The sequence below is a fragment of the Anolis sagrei genome, chromosome 2 (genome assembly GCF_037176765.1).
Source record: "Anolis sagrei isolate rAnoSag1 chromosome 2, rAnoSag1.mat, whole genome shotgun sequence".
NCBI classification, from domain to species: Eukaryota; Metazoa; Chordata; class Lepidosauria; order Squamata; family Dactyloidae; genus Anolis; species Anolis sagrei.
The window spans coordinates 130,247,768-130,268,525 of record NC_090022.1 but is presented as its reverse complement, the minus strand read 5'-3'; the positions used below and the strand labels follow the sequence as shown (position 1 = coordinate 130,268,525).

Sequence of the window (20,758 nt, the reverse complement as noted above, 5' to 3'; positions counted from 1 at the left end):
AGCAGTGTCGCTAGCTGTCTCTGGCCTCTTCCACCACAGTTTTACCACCCAGGCATTCAAAAAGGCCGGAAGCTGCATTGTGGTGGAGAAAGGAGAATAAATTAATGCATCTTTTATCCCAGGATTGATGCAAGCTTTCACATTTCACCACTTTATTCAGAAAAGGGGATATTTCCTTTTTGAGAACAATTAAGGTTACTTACATTGACCTGTTGCGAGGTCAACCAAGGTATTTTGGGATGAAATTTTTACTAAAAATTTACAGTTATATATAGTAGGGCTAGCAACTAAAAGCCTTTGCCATCTATCATTAATTTCCAAATATATTTTTACGCATTGAAAAATCCTTACTTGACTTCCTGGAGCAGTTGATCACATTGGTTTCCCCTGCTTTGCAAATAATTTCCTGTACAAACAAGTTCAACTGGCATTTGAAGGTTCTTCACCTGCTGGAGCCAAGTTTGAGGTCTACACTTTAATATTTCTTCTTCCAACATTTCAGTACAAGCCACTGCAGCAAGCACATCTAGTACCTAAGATAATAAGGTACAACCATGATGGTTAATATAGACACAAGACAGTAAAGAGGGGATATACTTTTAAAATTATTAATTTTGTTTAGATATTCTAATTAATATTCTCGATAGACTGAGTAATGAGTATACAGGAGAGCATGATTTGGATCCTCAGGCCCTTTCCTATTAATATGCAAGAAAAGGAAATTGAGTAGTATGCAGGCTATCCATTTGGTCATACAAAAGTAATACATTTTTTCTATCAGTCATAGTGATGAAAGCTTATTTATTTTTTGTTTCACGATAACTATGCTACTCATTAGTTAAAATGCCTCTTGGACATGCAATCGATGAAATAGACAATAATTGTCGGCAGATTTATAATCTAACGAGACATTATGCCAGGATTTGTAAATCACCTGACATTTCTTAAGACCTAACCACATGTGAAAGTGCTATGTCATTGTAATTAGGGTGTGGAGGCTAATGCAATGGGGTGGGATGTAAGAGTTGTTTTCTCCCTAATGAGAGTTAGATGATGGTTGTTGGGAAGTTGCTATGGAGTAGAGAGAAACTGTAAAGTTTGTATACCTTGTATATACTGTATATATTGCAGCAATCAAAGAAGATAAAAGCCTTCCAGCATACTTTGGAAAAAACAACTATGTTCGTGTGCTCCACTTACACATATCTGTGGGTGATTTGAACTGGATTATATGGCAGTGTAGACCCAGCGACAGAGTATGTAGAAGGTAGTTTGGGGGGAAAACAAGATGTGTTCAGCTAAAATGTTGGGAAGGCCCCACTTCTCTTCACATTTCTGTTATGGTCTGGCAAAATGGCTACCAACACTGATCATTAAGGGGAGAAGCCTGATGGAGCTGGTCTTGCTCTGACTCTCATTTTCCCCTACTGTCCTGATGTAATGGGAACTACTACATCTATTTCTTAAAAAAAAAACAACCACCCACTATGTTCTTATCAAGATTGGTCATTGCTTGTCAATAGTAAATTCAATACTTGTCTATAGTAAATTCTGTATTCTTGCTTTAGCACTAAATTTCCACCAGTTCTACTTTGAAGTTTTTTCAATCGCTCTCACCTATGTATCATTACAGTTGTTTCTATTTTTTCCAGTCGAGTTGTGATAAATGCTTGATGTACATTTACACAAAAGATTTTGACACTGCAGTTATAAGAAAATGATTTAATATGGAAGGACAGTCGAGATCTCTATGACCACTTAGCTATGTAGGAAAACTATCGGAAGCATCAAAGCTATAGACATGGTAAGGTAAAGTAAAAGTTTCCCCTGACATTAAGTTCAGTCGTGTCCAACTCTGGAGGTTGGTGCTCATCTCCATTTCTAAGCCGAAGAGACACCGTTGTCTGTAGACATCTCCAAAGCCATGTGGTGAGAGCCTCTATGTATCATCTCTCTCTTAAAAAAATCATTTTTTCCTAATACTTAAAAGGAACATGAGAATGATTTTTTTTAGATTGTGCTTTATTCTAGGACACTAAAACTAGCATTCACAGTACTCTTCTTACCATGTGGTCATGTGGCATGCTGGATCTTTCCTCCACATGTTTATTAAGAACATTCAACACAGCAGGATACACAGCAAGAATCCTGGAAAGGTTTTGCAGTCGACTCTTAAATTTATGGTAAGCAAGGTGGATCCATGGGAGAGGCAGCACTCTCTCTTCAGTACTGGAAGAGGCTTCCTTCATTTCCTCTATGCATGATAAGAGGGCCATTTGCAACAACTGGAAATAATAATAATAGCAATAATAATAATAAATAATAATAATTTTTATTTCTTGCCCACCTCTCCCTCATAGCTTGAGGCAGGTTACAAAAGTGCTAAAACACACATTTATCTAAAAGCAGTCTTTAAAATACACATGTTAAAACACATTTCCACAAAATACATATTAAAATACACAAAACAAAGATTAAACATAAGGTATAAGTTTAAAATTTGTTATTAAAACTTTGTTTTGTCATTAAAATAAAACACAAGGCTTTAAACAGTCAATAATATATCTTAAAATCGCACACCCAGGGGCAGGGGCACAAGTGTTGGTCATAAAAAAAAAACGTATCACAAATCCATCCTGCAGTAAAACGTTTAGTGGACTAATCAAAGAACATAAAATGCACCATGATTAACTGGAAGAGGTTGCCGTCATTTCCTCTATCTATCCCCACATGTAAGACTGTGAGGAAGGCAAAGGGTCCCACCCTTGGTCCGAAGATCGCATACTCCCTTAATTTGAAGGGAAGAGGCGCCAGCCATGGCTCAAGCCTTGTTGATGAACAGCAGGTGGGTGATGGTGAAGGGGAGGGAGTGGGTTGGGAAAAAGATAAATGGAAAAGATGCCAAGAAGAGAGAGGGAGACCAGAGTCCATTGGATCTATTGTGAGCACTTTAACAGTTTGCTGGCTTCTGCTTGAAGGCTATTATCTTGCATTTACCTTACCCACACAGAGGAAAACACACCCATACTACCTCAAAATCTACTGATGCAAATACAGTTCTTGAGGTGGTTGTTTTAGTTTCAGCTGGAGAAGCGAAATTATTCTAAGGCCTTGTTACCATCCCACTCAATTTGTGGCCATGAGGGTGGTTTTGTTTACATACATACATTTCAATAAATTTACTTGAGCTGTTATCCTATTTTTAGCGGGGACATGAGAGAAGCCTCCCACAAGGGTGATAAAAACATCAAATCATCCGGGCGTCCCCTGGGCAACGTCCTTGCAGACGGCCAATTCTCTCACACCAGAAGCGACTTGCAGTTTCGCAGGTCGCTCCTGACACGACAAAAAAATCTCTGCTTGATGAAGAAGCCTGTGAAGCTTTGCAAGTTAATGTGTTTTATGCCTTTCAGTTGGCCAAATTAAGTTTTTGTCATCCAACTGTAATATTCTATGTTGTAAAAAGAATCTTGCATTTGTGTTAACATTTATTTTTACAGTTCCCAATATATGTGACATATATTAAAGTATTTTTGAATTACCTTCCCTCCCACTAAGAGATCCTGAGGTGATGAGCAAGTAAAAAAACAAACAATCCAAGGATTGAAAACATTTTAAAAACACAATAAAATTCTCAAAATATCCTAAAAGTAGTCCAAAAACAAACCTAGAATCCAACTTTCACACAGCAATTATAAATACCATATAGAACTGCCACAAACTAGTAGAGAACTCCCGAGCATCAGAACATTAATTTTTCCATGCTCTCAGACACCTGTCATAGAAATACTTACAATTAACTTGCTCTGAGATGACACACCCATTGCCAGAAGGAGGAAGTCTCTGACATAATAGTAGAAAAGAGTCTCTCTCTCTTCCTCAGAGAAGCTGGCAATGCATTCCCCCAGTGGTGTCTGCTGAAAAATGCTCACAAACTTCTGTGCATGGTCTGCAAGACAAGAGTACAAAGGGAAAATGATGGGTTTTAAATAATAATAATAATAATAATAATTATTATTATTATTATTATTATTATTTCCCACCTCTCCACATGGCTTCAAATATCTGATCTAAAACATTTGATATATTGGTCATGTTTCTCTGCTGATGACATGGGAATGTAGAATCTAGATTGTATCCAAAGGTTGGCAAAACTATCTCTCTTTATTTACAAAACTTGGGCTGAAATCCTATTGCTAATTTAAATTTGTCCATACATGCCTTGTTTTGGACCTTCCCTATGTTAGTGACATGCACATAAATTTTGATTTGGATACCAGCTCTGCATGCAATGTTCAAATCCTTCTCCTTAATAAGCTGTTGACTTTATGGGATGCTACCACAGCCTTTCACTGGCCAGAGGAGGCAACTATCAGGAGAAGAGAAGCGAGACAATTTTTCCACACTTCCATAAAAGCTCATCTCTTCTCCTAGGTGCTACACACGGCCTGGTAACTGCCTCCCCTAAATTTCAGTGAGTCATTAGATGGCAGCCACTAAACAGCAGCAGAGGCACACCTCCAGTATGACAACTGCTTTGGGGAAAGCACTGCAGGGTGCACAGAGCTATACACAAAGATCATTTTGTGTCACACATTCCAATGTAGGACCTCTGCCAATCTTTTTAGCAGTTGGCCAGTAGCATAGTAATGGACTGTACTTATGTAACATTCTGGGATGTGTGAGTATTTTTTAAGCAGAACCATTCAATAACGAGCTACTTTGGAACATTCCCAATTAGCGTTTCTAAATTCAAGCAGAATCTGTCTTGATTGCTCAGAAACTCAAGAGCTTCTCTTACATAAATAGTACCAGCCTTACTCATACATATAGCTTCCTAAGAATGGAGGAAGACTTATGCATCAGAAAGGGATGGTACTTCAGCTGTACCTTTCAAAATGCATGACTTGCCCAAAGAGGTGCTAGTTACAATGCTGCTCTGCACTCTCACCTTTATTGTCTGTGATGTATTGAGCCTGAATCCGAAGATCTTCCAGATAATCTTTTATTCTCCAGCTGAAGGGCATTTCATTGCCAGTATTCACAGATCGTGCAAAGTTATTTGGCACCAGAATTGTTTCACTTTGTGAGCTGGAAAAGAAACAGAAAAGTATTTCGAAAAGAAAGGTTGCCAGCAATATCCATTAGCAACAGTAACCTTAAAAACACATATGTTTAAAATGCACTACTTCAATTATTTTAATTGCATATTTATTTGTTGAATTTATATCCCACCTTTCTCATGAGATGTTAGACATCTTACAATAATTTTTTTTAAATTAAGTTAAAAAATTAGTTTACAAAAGGTAGGAAAGGATTAATTAACAAAAATATTGTAAAAACACATTTAAAACATGTAAAAGACTTAAAATGTAAACTCTAGTAGAACACTAAAAATATGGTGCATCATTTCATATAAACACTATTACTCCACAATTAAAATTGAAAGGGTTGTCTGAATAAAAACATTTTCACTTGCTGTCAAAAAGAGAGCAAAGAAGGGGCCAAGTGGACGTCCTCTGGAAGAGAGTTCCACAGCCTAGGAGCAGCCACAGAGAAGCCGCTCCCCAAATGCCTTCACCTGGCGGATCATAAAGGTATCAGTCTTCCAAACCATAAAAATAAATTATGGTTGGCTAAAATAGAAGTAGTAATACTCAGTGTAGAATGTGATACAGACACTCATTAGTCTTGAATTAAATACATGTTACTCCATGTCATCTCCCTAAGTGTGCTGTAGTCTGAGCAGGGCAAGGAGTCCACAGGCATGATCCATTTTTTCCAGAAAGAAATGGCACATTGGACATTTACTGTAAAGGTCCACACTAGCCAACGAGAAGGAGCTATCCAAGAAAAAGTATATTCCATGTCATTGCTTCATTAGAGCAAGAAATCATGTGGTGCTTTGAAACTATTTCCTCTAAATCTTCCACAGCTCATTCCAAGGAAACAAAAAGGTGGACAAAGAAGAACCTCATCCTCAAAGGAAAAATAGTACTGCTACCTACAGATGGGGATGGGCACATTTTTCTCCTTAGCAAGAATATAACACATTCTCAGCTAGTAGAGAAGGAGACATCTAAGAAAGGGAACAGCCCTGGGAGCATCCATTTTGGCTATTTTTATAATACAGTAAAGCTGTGTACATTAGGTTAAGTTTGTCTTTGTTTATTTTGTTTTTAATTACTGTATTTCAATATTAATATCAAGTTAATACAGCTTTTATTGTATGGTATAGTATGAGATAAGCCTATTTTAATAGTAACTCTCAAGCAACCAGAGTTACATTTAGCCAGCATCTAACAATCTCCATGGGTGTTGGTTAACTGAGAAATGTGGTGTCACCTCAGACTGCAAATGTTGGGAGGTAGCAACAAAGTCTCCCTGATACCTTCAAGACTGTGATGGAAGACGCTTCCCCATTCATTAATATGGGATAAAAAAATCAACTGACAACCCAGTTGGGTTTGGGATACGAAGACTATGGGTGTCATTTGTTTCTCTCTCCAGCCACAGGCTCCAGTCCATCTTGGGCTGAGTTTTGAGGAGTGTCAGGAACTGTTTATATAATGATCATATGTTGATATTACAATAAGAATAAGAATTTATTTATTTATTATTTATTTGCTTTATTTCTATACCGCATTTTTCAGCCCAAGCAGGCGACTCAATGCGGTTTACATGGTACAATTTATCAAACAATGTCAGTGCAATTAAAACATAACAATGCAACAAACAGGATCAACAGCATCAATCCACAACAATTAACAATCGAAACAAGACAAGTCGACAAAACAAAACATAACGCCTCAGTTGAAATCAGATCCGTTCTCATAATCCTTGTGCCATTCCTATGTTCCATCTACCGTCTTCCTTTGATTGGTTGCACTGCTTAACCAAACGCTTGTTCATAAAGCCAGGTCTTAACCTTTCTCCGAAACGCCAGCAACGAAGATGCCTGTCTGATGTCTGCCGGTAAGGCATTCCATAGCCGAGGGGCCACCACTGAGAAGGCCCTGTCTCTCGTCCCTGCCAAGCGCGCCTGTGACGCAGGCGGGACCGAGAGCAGGGCCTCCCCAGACGATCTTAATGTTCTAGTCGGTTCATAGGTGGAGATGCGTTCGGAGACTAAATTCAGACTAAATTGCTATGTTGGCACTTTGTGATAAATGAGTGGGTGTTGGGTTGCGTTTGGGCACTCAGTCTCTAAAAGGTTCACGTCACTGGTCTAAGAGGTGCCATTGCTTTGACCGGGAGTGCTTCCATGATATCTTAAACTTATTTTTCTGGTGGAAGAGTCTGTTGGTGATGACAAGGTTTTGTCCTGCATATTTGGTGAGGATGCCATTTGAGTTCCTGTTTCCAGCCCAGTCATTCAATGTTGGTTGTTGTTGGGGTTTTTTTGGTCATGTCAGGAGCAACCGCTCCTGTTGTGAGAGAATTGGCCGTCTGCAAGGACGTTGCCCAGGGGACGCCCGGATGATTTTTGATGTTTTATCATCCTTGTGGGAGGCTTCTCTCATGTCCCCGCATGAGGAGCTGGAGCTGATAGAGGGAGCTCATCCGCCTCTCCCCGGATTTGAACCTGTGACCTGTCGGTCTTCAGTCCTGCCAGCACAGTGCTTTAACCCACTGCGCCACCGGGGGCTCCTATCTAATGTTGGTGCGTAGGCACTTATGATAGTTACCTGCTGGTTTCTGGCAAGATTAATTTGCAAGGTTGAAAGTAATTTGTTAATGCCGACAGGTGGTTCAGACAGGTGTTTCCCCAGGTTCTTCTTGATTGCAAAAATGACTCTGTGTATTCATTGTTCTGTTCAGGCAAGCCCTTCCAAAAGAAGATGTTGCCTCCTTTTTCTTCCTTCAGTTGTCTCTCTCCAGTTTTCTGAATCTCTTCAAGCACTGCTATATCAATGTTAAAGCACCTCAGATCCCTTGCAATAATAGCAGTCATGCATTCAGGGTGTTTACTGTTTGTGTTATTCAACAACCTCCTTTTGTTTTGTTTTTTTGTTTTTTTTACTGAAGGTGGTGATCTCTCTGGATGTGGCAGTCCAGTCAGGGATAAGTAAGAGAGAGAAGGCTATGTTTAGGGCACCTTTTCTAGCCTCCTCCCAATATGGGGTGAGTAGAGTGGATTCCAAACAGGGCTGCTCAGTCATGAATACAGCTGATGGATTGTTCAATGGCCTCAGACCTTGAGTTAGAACAAGTGAATCCATATCTGCCACACATGTGCCAGTCTGTGACTAGGGGCTTCCAGATTTCACAGTCCTGCCTCTGTTGCCATTCACAACTTACCATGGGACTTTATTTGGTTTTGGCTTGTTTTAAAAGATGCCTGTGCATTAATTTGTTTTATGTATGGAGATGAGTGCACAGTGACAATCACAAAGTCTTCACAGAAAGAGGTTCTGATCCAATAGCATGCTTGACCTGATGGCTGGTGGACTCCCATCTGTTGCAGCCTTCATCTGCCATCACAGCCATTGTAGCATGTACCATGTTATTATCCACCTTCTTTGCCATCAAGGCCTTATGATTGTTCTTTGTCTGGTTCCTCTCCTATGATACCATCACCTTGAGAGATCCCTCTGGGAATACATGACTCCAATGGCTTCGCACAAAGGTTCACATTAATATGCACTTTATTCAGAAACTTAATACAAATTTAATTTACTTTACTATATATTTATTTTCTACATAAGCAGATCTGAACTATAACGACATTCTTCGTGTTTGCCAGCATATTAGAAGCAGGAAAAAGCCAGTACAAAAAATAAGAAACTATCTACGTAATTAAAACAGAAATTTGTTTTACTCCTCTAGTTCTCCATACTCTCAAAGAATGTTGTCTTTCTATTAGTTTCACTAACTATTCCTAATTGCTGAAAAATGGAAAGACAAAATATCATAGCCTACAACTAACATGAATATATGTGAAGTGAACAAGATATTCTATTTATATGCAGCAAGAGTGACTATTTACTACAACAGTAAAGAATAGAGCAGTTTGTTACCCTCATTCACATTATTTCATGCAACTCACCTGTTTTGACCCACGATATAAGGGATGTTAAGAAGTTTCAGATCCCCAAAGATGAACATCCACAATGCTTTCACACAACTTTCTGTTGTTGGCCTAATCAGCAGATCCAAATTACAATCTCTGTCTATGACTGACAGCATGTAAGCCAAAAATGGAGTTACCACACTTTGAACCCGTTTCCACAAGGTCTGTCTGCAAGTGTCAACACAGGCAAAACAAACAAAAAGGAAGACATAGTATTAATATGAAATTTAAAGAACTAGGATTCTTTCAGGGCCATTCTGACATGTCACAGAAGAGAATTTACTTATTTACTATTTATTTACTATATTTGTATACCACTCTTCTCAGCCCTTGGGCGACTCAGACCAAAGAATGATATGGAAGGAAAGCACTCAAACTCTGAATTTCAACTCAATTCACTTGGAATGATGTATGCGCATCTTAGATCAGGAATATTAATTTAAACACTCCAAATCGGTTACTGTTTCAAGTCTAAGTCAAAGACACTGTATTTTGTGTTGCTAACAAATGTTTTCTTCCCGATATATCCCCACTCCAAATCTATGCTAAATTTTCTGCTTTCCTTCTTTTTAAATAAAAATGCAAAAAAAAAATGTGTGGGGCAATTTCATTACATTTGTGGCCTTCTCTGAATCAGAAGGCAACTTCTCACCTCCAGTGTAAATACCGTAATAATCTTTACATTACATGTCCTACCCGAGACCCCAGTAAGCAGATCAGTTGCCCTGTGACAGCTGGACCAAAAATAAAAGAAACAAGGTGGTGAAGTGTGAATTTCAACCTATAGTCATGTATAATTATAGGTAGGTGTTTAAAAGGGGTAAGTATTTAAAATAGCATAACTAGGGGGATGGTAGCCAGCTCAGCTCACTCTGAGATGAGTTGCCACGGTAAAAGGGGAGGAGCCAACTGCCACTTGGCAAGAGCAGGCATTTTAAATAGGCAGTCTGTGGTCAGAGAACCACAGGGAAAGGTGGTTCTACTGTGTTGAGAATCAGGAAGGCTTAGGCTTTTAGCCTGTGTGGTTTAGATAGGACAATTTGACTTATTTAGATTAGTAGTTAGGGTTTGAGCAAAAAGGGGAAGAGAACCCCAGTAAGAATCTTTACTGTAACAGAGATAACAAAGGGAAAGAATAGGCTAGTACCTGGAGTGATCTGTTAAGGAAAGAAACACATTTTGAAGGAAATAAGTTCAAAACCTGTTTAGTGGAAAGAACAGTCCTCTTAAGAGTTGTTTTATGAAAGGTTATAAATGTAATCACTAAAGGAATGTACCTCTAGGAGTTAAGAAACATTGAAACCATTAAGCTTCTATACTTCAATAAACCTATTACAGTTTCTCTTAAATCCAAGCCTCTGTTTTTGTATACTTTCGAGTCAAGCTGCGCTACACATCAAAGGAAGATAAGCAAAATATTACAGGCTAGTGGCTGTGTTATCGATTTTGAAGATTCATTACAAATTGTAGGAGACCCTGACAAGTCAGGAACGTCCCTACAACTGGTGGCATTGTTACACGGAGCTCCTGTCCTAAATTCACAGGGTAAAGTGTGATAGTGGAGTCCCTTTGGAATATAAAGTACTCCAGACGAATATCTCAAGATTCCTATATTTCTCCCCTCAACCTTCATATGCAAGCTTGCACAAGATCAATCTGGAGAATAAGTGTCCATTGAGACCTCTGTTCTGGGCCTCCTCCAGTCTGAAGTGGTACCTCATCTTCTCATGGAGGATCTGGTGGAAATTACTTCCTAAGTACATGGTAGACTTCCGCACACGGATTTCTCCATGTTCCACATCAAGGGCTTAAATCAGGCATCCTCCAATTGCGACCCTCCAGCTGTTTGTGCTTCAACTCCCAGAATTCCTGACAACTGAACAAGCTCGTTATGGCTTCTGGGAGTTGGCGGCCCAAACAGTTGGAGGGCCGCATTTTGAGGATGCCTGATTTAAGCCCTTGATGTGGACTACAAGCATGTGTAGGATGTGGTCAAATTTCTACAAAAACTACATGCCAAGGCAAGAACAGCTAGCAAGCAAAAATTAATCCCAAAATATCATAGTGGAAAGTAAATGAGATTATTTATTCAGGCTTTCGTATGGAGTAGGGAGCTAAGACAGTATCTTCAGGGTGTCTGGGTGGTAAATTTCATTCTTCATTTTAGTTATGAATTTATTTGCTCATAAGCAAAAAACTCAGGGCTTATAAAAGTAGAGAAACTGTGCCTTTCCTAAAAGTAGGACTCTTACAGAAGCACTTCAGAGTTGTTCTCTGAACATTTTAGAGTGTTACAATTTGACAGGTTTTAATCGGTGTCTGTACCTGAATGTTCCTGCTTCCTGAAGGGCATTCAGATTTGATGCCTCTCGAAGTACCCATTCTTTCATGGCGTAAAAATTATTCTCTTGTTGTTTCAAAAGGTTGAAGAGGCGACTATTTGTTATATTTAGGAAGATGGCTGGAAAAGGGTAGGAAAATAAAATAATTAGTACTCCTTATGGCAAAATCTCAGATTTCACAAGATTTCCTGATATTCTGCAGCCTTAACTATCACCAATGGCAAAACTGCAAATATGAATTCTATTCAGGAAATGTGAACACAAGACCTATCTACAACACCCAGTGTATTACTGTGAATGAAGGAGATATCTGGAGAAAGCCCTCTACAACTGTTTCACAGAGATACACTACCTCTGGTCCTGCAGGTGGTATAAAGCCAGCATGACTAACGGTTTTGTTGTTAACTGCCCTCATATTGAATTTAACTTAGGGCAACCCAATGAATGAGAGACCTCAGATTCACTCTGTCACCAGCAGCCCTGCTCAGGTCTTGCAAACTCAGGATTGGGGCTTTCTTGACTACATCTATCCAACTGTAATGGGTCTTAGTGTTTTCTCTCTTAAAAGTACATGTTAACCCAGTACCTTCATGCTCTAGAGAGTAAGAATGTACAAATATATTCTGGGAGGAGTCTTTGTTAAAACAATTAGTTTTACAAAACCAAATTCTCCCAATCATTCCTACCTTTCAAATCATCTGCTTTAGATAGAAGACCGAGGAGAATTTCAATTCTCTTAGTGCTACGGTTGGCAGCCTCATTTTGATCTCTTAGCATTCCCACAGCACTCTGCACACAGCTCCTTAGAAGTACAGTGGTGTCCAAGGTTTCATTCTTTCCAGGCACAACAGGAAAAGAAAGCATGTTAGCATCCTGAAGTAAAAGACAAATGCCCTTGGAGGGCAGGGGATGGGGGACGGGATGACATTTTGCCTATGATAGCTTCTTTGATTTTGGCCAGAAACTCAGAATCGGTGTAACATTCCCCTTACAACCAGAATATTTTTCTATTTGGAAAAAACAGCTACAAAAGGATATAAAGATAAAAGAAATTCAGCTAATCAAAACCCGCATGTGGAATTAATGTCAGACATTCCTGATAGAAGCAGATGGAAAAGCTAGGGAAAGAGTTAAAGCAACAGGTTAAGTACGTACAAACAACTAGTGCAGAAGATGTTTCTCAACCTGCTGTCCACAAAGAAGACAAATTGGAGGTCATTAATTACAGAGAGGAAATACTGGAGAATAGTAGGGAGAAAACATATAAAGGTTGCTTACCTGTAACCGTATTTCTTCGAGTATTATTCCGTGAAATTTGCACCTATGGGTTCTCCCCTGCGCCTGCGCAGCAATCCGGACATTCTAAGATTTAATGAATTTTTTAAATGATTATTTTAAATGATTATTCCACGGACACGGAAGCCCCGCCCATGTCCCCGCCCCCTTGGTGTATCCGCTGCAGCGTGCGGCTTCTGGCTAGTTCCCCAGCGCTAAACAGCAGCCAGGCAAGGCATGACAGAGGGGAGGATGGGCGGGTCATGCGAATTTCACGGAATAACACTCGAAGAAATACGGTTATAGGTAAGCAACCTTTATTTTTTCTTCGTGTATTCTGTGAAATGCGCACCTATGGGTGAAATAGCAAGCTACTGACCTGGAGGTGGGTCATGCCACACAGGAAAAAAGAACTGCTCTGCCGAAAACGGCATCTTTCTTGGCTTGTATGTCCAATTTGTAGTGAGAGGCAAACGTGGAAGGCGTAGACCACGTAGCTGCTCTGCAGATCTGATCCAGTGGAACCCCTCGCAAAAAAGCTTGGGAGGTAGAGACCGATCGAGTGGAGTGGGCCACCAGGTGAGATGGTGGCTCTTTTCCTGCCAATTGGTAGGCTAGGCGGATCGTTGAAACGATCCAGGAGGCCAACCCTTGCGAGGACACAGGGTGGCCTAGTGTGTCTTTCCTGTACTTTAAAAAGAGTTTAGGAGACTTCCTATAAGAGGATGTCCTGTGTAAGTAAAACGATAGTGCTCTTTTAACATCAAGGGAGTGAAGGGTCACCTCCAACGGGGAGGTTGGGTTTGTAAAGAAGGCTGGTAGAATGATGTCTTGTGACATATGAAAATGGGAAACCACTTTTGGAAGAAACGTGACCTCGGTACGGAGAACGACCTTGTCATCATGGAACCTAATGTAAGGTGGGTCTGAGCGAAGAGCCGTAAGCTCACTGCTTCTCCTGGCGGAGGTGATGGTCATCAGGAATGCTGTTTTCCAGGAAAGGTGAGAGATATCATTGGAGGCCATGGGCTCAAAAGGTGGTTTTGACAACTGGAATAGTACTAACTCTAAACTCCACTGGGGAGGGGGAGGGGAGGTAGGAGGGTGGACGTTTTTGTATCCCTTTAAAAACAGCTGAACCAGGTGGCTCTGAAAAAGGGACGGCAAGCCAACTTGTCTTCGAAAGGATGAAATGGCTGCTAGGTAGCATTTGACAGATGAGAGGGAGGAGCATTTGTCGGAGAGGTGCACCAGAAAGTCCAACACTACTGGGATAGGTGCTGTAGTGGGGTTGTGTCCCGCTGATCTTGCGAAAGCTGAAAAGAGGGACCATTTATAGTTGTATGACTTTTTAGTGTTAGGCTTGTGGGCGGCGAGGAGTATGCGGGATACTGCCTCAGACACATTCATTGAGGTGTAATCCTCCACGCCGTTAGGCGGAGGAATTGGAGGTCTGGGTGGAGCACCAGCCCGTTCTCCACTGTGAGGAGATCCGGGGTTGGGTTGAGTTTGAGGAACTGACTGTTGAAAAGTAGGAGGAGTGGGGCGAACCAATGTTGGCGTGGCCACCACGGGGTGATTAGAATGCAGTCTGAGTTGTCTTGGATTATTTTGGCTATCACCGGGGACAGGAGAGGGAGGGGGGAGATGTAGAGGAGGCCTGGTGTCCAGCGGAACAGGAAGGTGTCTCCGAGGCAACCTGGGGATGCGTGAGGGCGGAGCCTTGCGCAGTAGAGAGGGCAATGGGTGTTCAGTGGGGAGGCGAAGAGGTCTATCCTGGGAGTGCCCCATTTGCGTGTTATGAGTTTGAATTGTGTTGGGTGGAGATGCCACTCATGGTTGTTTTTTGTTGTCCTGCTCAGGGAGTCTGCTAAGACGTTGTCCTGCCCCGGGAGGTGGATGGCTGTGAGAAGGATATTGTGTTGAATGCACCATTCCCAGATGCGTGTGGAGATTGAAAGAAGTGTTTGTGATCTCGTTCCCCCTTGTTTGTTTATGTAGTATTTGACCGCAGTGTTGTCTGTCACTATTTGGACCATGCGGTTGGATATAAGTCAGGCGAAGGCCCGAAGGGCTTTTTCCACCGCCATCATTTTGAGAGCATTGATGTGGAATTTCTGGTCTTGTGGGGACCAGTGACCACTGACCTGGAATCCTTTGAGATGTGCTCCCCAGCCCGAGTTGGAGGCGTCTGTTGTGAGGGACGCGGAGGGGCGAGGTTGATTGAATAGCATCCCCAAGCGAACATTGTGTGCCTTTGTCCACCATGTGAGGGAGTGGAGAACGGAGAGAGGTGGGTAAAGGATCTGGGACTGAGTCGTGGAGAGGGTCGAAGGTTCTGATGAACCAGTTTTGAAGGGGCCGCATCCGGAGGCAGGCGAATGGGGTCACATTTGTGGTAGAGGACATGTGTCCAAGGATGGACTGGATAGTCCAAGCCGAGGCCTGCTGGGAGTGTTGTAGGGTAATAATAGTTTGTTGGAAGTTGAGGAACCGGTCTTCCGGGAGGAACACCCTTTGGAGCGTGGTGTCCAAAATAGCTCCGATAAATTGGATGCGTTGCGTCGGTTGAAGATGGGATTTGTCCTGGTTTATAACCAGTCCAAGGACCTGCAAAAGAGATAAGGTGTAGTCAATATCTTTGCACAATTTGGACCTTGAATGAGAGCAAAACATCCAGTCATCAAGGTACGGAAAAACCGTGACGCCTTGTTGCCGGAGATGTGTGGCTATGACGGCCATGCACTTTGTAAATACCCTGGGAGCCGTGGACAAACCGAACGGGAGTGAATTGAAGGAGAAATGTGTGTCTTGAACCGCGAAGGTGAGAAACCTGCGGTGTGATGGTCTAATTGAGATGTGGAAGTATGCGTCTCGTAGGTCCACTGTCGCTAACGACAAGTTTTCAGGAATGAAAGGGAGGATGTTAGGTAGGGTGACCATACGAAACTTGCGTGGTGTGATAAAGGTGTTGAGTCTACGGAGATCGAGGATGGGGCGGAGGCCGCCATCTCTTTTGTCTACCAGGAAGTATCTAGAATAGAAGCAGGTGTTGGTTGCATGTGAAGGAGTGGCAGAGATAGCTCCTTTGTCAAGGAGGGACTTAATTTCCTCCCAAATAGCTTGGGAGGGTTGAGTGAGAAGGACAGTGCCAACTGGCGGGTATGTATCAAACTCTATTGCATATCCCCTGTCCACTATATCGAGGACCCAGGTGTCTGTAGTTATGGATTGCCATTGTGGAAGAAAGTGATGCAGTCTGTTCAGGTATGTAAGTGGGGGGTGGGTGGGTGGTAGCGTCAAGTGAAGGTGTGTCAAAAACGACGTTTATTGTTATTTGGCAGTCTGGTACCACGGTACTGACCTCTGGAAGGAAGAGACGGGCGTCTTGCGGCTGTAGCTGGGGCGTAGGGTCTTTGTCTGCCCCTGTAAAAGGAGGTGTTGTAGGGCCTGTTGTAGAATTGGGGGCGGTAATAGTAAGAGCCCCATCTTTGGCGTTGGTAGGTGTATGGTTGTTGATCATACTTGTAAACAGTTTGTTTCATTTTGTGAGAGTGCTCAAGTTGAGAGTCAGTCTCAGGATTAAACAGGCCCGCCTCATCCATAGGGAGGTTCTCAATGAGGGCACGTTGTGATTGAGAAAGAATCGCAGCTCTTAGCCATGCATGGCGCCTGAGAGCAACAGAGCCTGCAATAAGTTTGCCTGAAGTGTCGGCTGTATTTTTTGCTAGGTCTTTTTGTAGTTTGGCCAACAACAGGGCTTCTTGTGAAAAGGCCTTTGCCAGCGGTTGGTCAGCTGGTGGTAATAGGTCTAGATATGGAGAGATTTTATTCCAGAGTAGGGTTTGGTAGACGCTCATGTAGACTCCATAATGTGCCATGCGGGCAAAAAGGCATGCTGAGGAATAGAATTTTTTTTGCCATAGAATCCAGTTTCTTCCCTTCTTTGTCAGAGGGAGATGACTGGTTAATTTGAGTTGGCCTTGGTTGAGCATCAGTCACAACAGAGTTTGCTTTGGGCATTTTGGACAGCCATGAGGCTGAAGAAAGATCAATGCGATATAAGTTTTCTGCCCTTTTAGGGGTAGCTGGAACCAAGGATGGTGCAACTCCTGTATTTTTTAGGATTTTTAAGAGATAAGGTAAGGTGGGCAGTACAGTAGATGAGGGTGCTTGTTGTTCAGTAGAAGTAAAGCATGGGTCTGTGACTGTATCTGAAGGCTCGGGGGTGGTAAGGTTGAGGGCCCTTGCCAGCCTGATCATGAGGGCCGAAATTTTTTTAAAGTCCTCTAAATGTTGAGGTGATGGGTCAGAGTCTGGTTGAGTGTCTAGGACAATAGGAGTGTCCTCAGTGGACTCCAGGTCAATCGTGTCTGCCTCTGGTTGAGGGGGCATGGGGGGTTCATGAGGAAGTGGCTGGGGGTCCGCTTCAGAGTGAAGCTCTGGAGGGCGAGAGTGTAGCCGTGGGAGGAGCACGAGGGGGCTGTGAATATCTGGGATCAGGATGTTGGTAGGCATGAGGTGCCTACCAACATCCTGATCCCAGGAGTGTTGAAGTGATCAGGTGGAGGAGGGTAATAGAAAGGGTATGGAAAAGGAGGAGGAGGAGGGTAAAGGTGGTAAGGGTACTCCTGGTACCCATAGCCTTGGTAATGCTCTGGGGAGAAGGATCGCACCTTCTTGGGGAGCGGGTGGGAGGAGGTTGGGGGCCGAATAGAAGGGGGAGATGGAGAGCGTTGGCGGCATCTGGCGGGTTGCACCGACGCGCTTGGCTGTATGAGGGAAAGAGTTTCCCCCGGTACCGGGGATTGAGGAGAGCTTGGTGAAGGCGGGGGGGGGGGAGGTTTGAGAGGGGGGTAGAGGAGGGGGGGAGAGAGAGAGGTCGGGTGGTTGGGCCAGTTCCAGGTGAGGGGCCAGGAGTTCGAGAGGAGGGAGATGGGAGGGGTCATCCATATCCAGAATGCTTGGAAGCGGTTCCTGGAGTTGTAAGGCGGAACCGGGAAGGTGAGGCATTGTTTCTAGTATAGGGGGACTCAAGGGCTTATCACCAGTGAGTTACCTTTTTTGGTTTGCCTGAATTCTCTTTCACTTTTGCAGACCTCGAGGTCTGTTTAGAGGCTTTAGATTTTTTTTTCTTGGCTGCTCTTCAAGGGAAGCGTTTGCCTGAGTGGAATCACGCCTATCCCCAGCTTGTGGGGAGGGAGGCTGAAGAGGCTCTTGAATCGGGGAGGATTGGGAGGGGGCAGGGGCCATCTGGGGCCCTAGGGCCCGCTCATAAAGTAAAGCTTTTAAACGAGCATCCCTGCCTTTGCGAGCCCTGGTTGTGAAGCTCAGGCAAATTTCACACGTCTGGAGATTGTGAGTCTCTCCCAGACAGAGGAGGTATTTAGTATGCCTATCAGCCTCGGGGAGGGTAGCCCCGCAGGCCGAGCAGTTTTTAAAGTAAAGGGAAGACATCTAGCCTGTTAAAGAGAGAGAGTAGTCGAGCCGGTCTGTGTCCAGGAGAGGAGAAGGTAGGTAATCAAAGAAAAAACAGTCCGATGGTCAGAGAAATCTGTAGTTGAAGAGCGAAGTCCGAGAGATGCTGCCTGTTTGGCGCGGAAAAAGGAACTAGCCAGAAGCCGCACGCCGCGGCGGATACGCCAAGGGGGCGGGGACATGGGTGGGGCTTCCGTGTCCATGGAATAATCATTTAAAATAATCATTTAAAAAATTCATTAAATCTTAGAATGTCCGGATTACTGCGCAGGCGCAGGGGAGAACCATAGGTGCGCATTTCACGGAATACACGAAGAAAAAATTGAAATCAGTAATTTGTTATGATCCCATCAATCTAGTGGTTGACATAAATAAAATGTATAATTCTCTAGAAAAGGCCCACAACCAATATTCATAAGAGTTTAAAGCAGCCGTTGTTTTTTGGGGTTGGAAAAAGTATTTGATTATAACCAAACCAGAAAAGAAGAGTAGACAAGGAGTCCATTACTTAAGAGATCACATCTGCAGACTTTGGATAGACAGATTTCAATACACAGGAATGAGACTCTGGATTTATCACATAGGTTCATTCAGAACAAGGGAATAAACAGAACAAGGAAATAAAATCTCATATTTGGAATTATATTGTTTCTCCTCAGTATCATTAAAAGCTGATACAACCTAACTTTTCACATAGAATCAAACAAAACCAGAACTTACAGTTTCTAGCCTTGGTGCTGTAGACACCTCCATCTCTTCCTTTCTTTCCACTCCATTCACCATCACTGCTGGAACAATGCAGATAATGTATTTAAGGACTATAATCTGCATACTTGATAAACAAGCATACTGGAAATTATAATACTGTGAAAACTAGACGCTAGAATATTTAATAAAATCCGTACATTTATGACTTTCTGCAGACTTCTCCATTTCTGTACAAAACAGCTGGCTGATGGTGATATTTCTCAAAGCGGTTACATCAGAGATCATATCTTGGGATGTCCTTAGATCATCAATATGCACAGACTGCCACAATCCTAACGAGGGAAAACAAGGTTTGCAAACTATAACTCACACCGATACAAAAATATCCTTAAAATTCTTTAGCAAGGAACAGAGATGAGCTTAAATACATATGAGCTCAGCAACAGTGATTTCATATTTCTTCTGCTGTTTCACAAGAACAGTGACTGTTATCAGAAGAGTTAATTTATAGTACATGAAATATCTAATTGTAATGTAGACCGAAGAATGACACAAGATGTGAGAATATGCTTATAAGAAAGAGGCAGCTGAAGGGTCCACAGATGGCTCATGCAATCAAAAATGTTCCTTAGATTACATTATTGGATGTGATTGTTATTTCCTGAGGTTGTTTGTGCTTTAGGAGAAAGGGGGGAAAAACACTAAAGTATTGGGTAACAAAATGAAAGGATTCTCAAATACATGCATTGTCTTTTGCTATAAATTGTCTAGTTAGGTATTTACAACTGTTGTTGCACCCATATCAGTGTTATCTTTGTTTTAATAGGTCCAAGAGCACTACGCATTACTTGGAAAACTAGTATTTATTCTACATCATTTTATGCAATCTTACCTCCATGAAAGCCCACATAGTTACTTCCTCCTTCAACTCGTAACAGTTTAGTGATGAAAAATACAAACACTGAGGCTTCGCTCAGATCTATCTTGTTGATTTCATTAACAGCCGAATACCTGTACCACAAAGGAATTTGCATTAATGGAGAAAACTAATTATACCTGTCCTACTGATCATGGGAAACTACCATCCAATCTTTATTTTGTTTCATTATGTAATACTTAGCTATCTGTCACTTCAACAAACAGTAAGAGCTCTGTTAGATTCACATAGCAATACAAACATTTACACTTTTCCATGAATATTCTTAAGTTTGTTGTTATATACGGAAATTCTTAAATTCAACCCTGTGGGTTCAACATTGGTCTAATGAAAAGGCTGGAGACAATCAAATCATTCTCCAACATACTTGGCTGAAGCAACGAGCTGGGCACTGAGAGATCCATTTTCAAAGTCTGTCTGGATGATCAGGATTTTACATCCATGTGTGGCATCAAGAAAACTCCTAGAAGAAAACATCAATAGATGACATATTAACGGTTAGAAACATTATAGTTATTGTTGTTACTATTATTTTGCTATTGTGGCAGTGAAACACAAACTCACACCTTTACCCCTGCCATATAAAATAGCTTTTTTTGATCTCTAATGAATTCCAGTATCAACAACAGCAAATACTATAACATTCCAAAATTTTATCGTCATATACAATGCAGTCTACAAACTCACCGGATTTCTTTCAAAAATGAATGCTCTGTGTCAAATTGTTGCAGGAACATAATTTTGATGTTGTTGATATTGCCATGTATTTCTGTCTTCAAAGACTCTGTGTCTATTGCTGTCAAAAGTCTGGAGAAAGTAGTAATCTAAAATAGTAAAGAAAAAAGCCAGTATTTGCATAAAACAGTTTATGTCCACGTAGGATACCACTTCGGAAATGAATAGAATTCGATGACCGAAGCAACAAGCTTAGTTTTCATCACTTAA

At 41.9% G+C, this 20,758-nt stretch overlaps 1 protein-coding gene across 2 annotated transcripts in view; it reads right to left on the bottom strand.

The window, feature by feature from the left end:
- RNF213 (ring finger protein 213) overlaps positions 1 to 20,758 on the bottom strand; it is a 132,420-nt gene that overhangs the window by 29,800 nt on the left and 81,862 nt on the right. For both annotated transcript variants that reach the window (XM_067463861.1, XM_067463862.1), the window contains exons 28-39: positions 20,501 to 20,637; positions 20,181 to 20,276; positions 19,769 to 19,887; positions 19,074 to 19,208; positions 18,889 to 18,956; positions 12,102 to 12,249; positions 11,399 to 11,534; positions 9,050 to 9,241; positions 4,952 to 5,091; positions 3,795 to 3,949; positions 2,067 to 2,285; positions 352 to 533 (exon numbers count right to left, since the gene is read on the bottom strand). In XM_067463861.1, the coding sequence (XP_067319962.1) occupies positions 352 to 533; positions 2,067 to 2,285; positions 3,795 to 3,949; positions 4,952 to 5,091; positions 9,050 to 9,241; positions 11,399 to 11,534; positions 12,102 to 12,249; positions 18,889 to 18,956; positions 19,074 to 19,208; positions 19,769 to 19,887; positions 20,181 to 20,276; positions 20,501 to 20,637 (1,727 nt within the window). The remainder of the gene's footprint in view (positions 1 to 351; positions 534 to 2,066; positions 2,286 to 3,794; positions 3,950 to 4,951; positions 5,092 to 9,049; positions 9,242 to 11,398; positions 11,535 to 12,101; positions 12,250 to 18,888; positions 18,957 to 19,073; positions 19,209 to 19,768; positions 19,888 to 20,180; positions 20,277 to 20,500; positions 20,638 to 20,758) is intronic.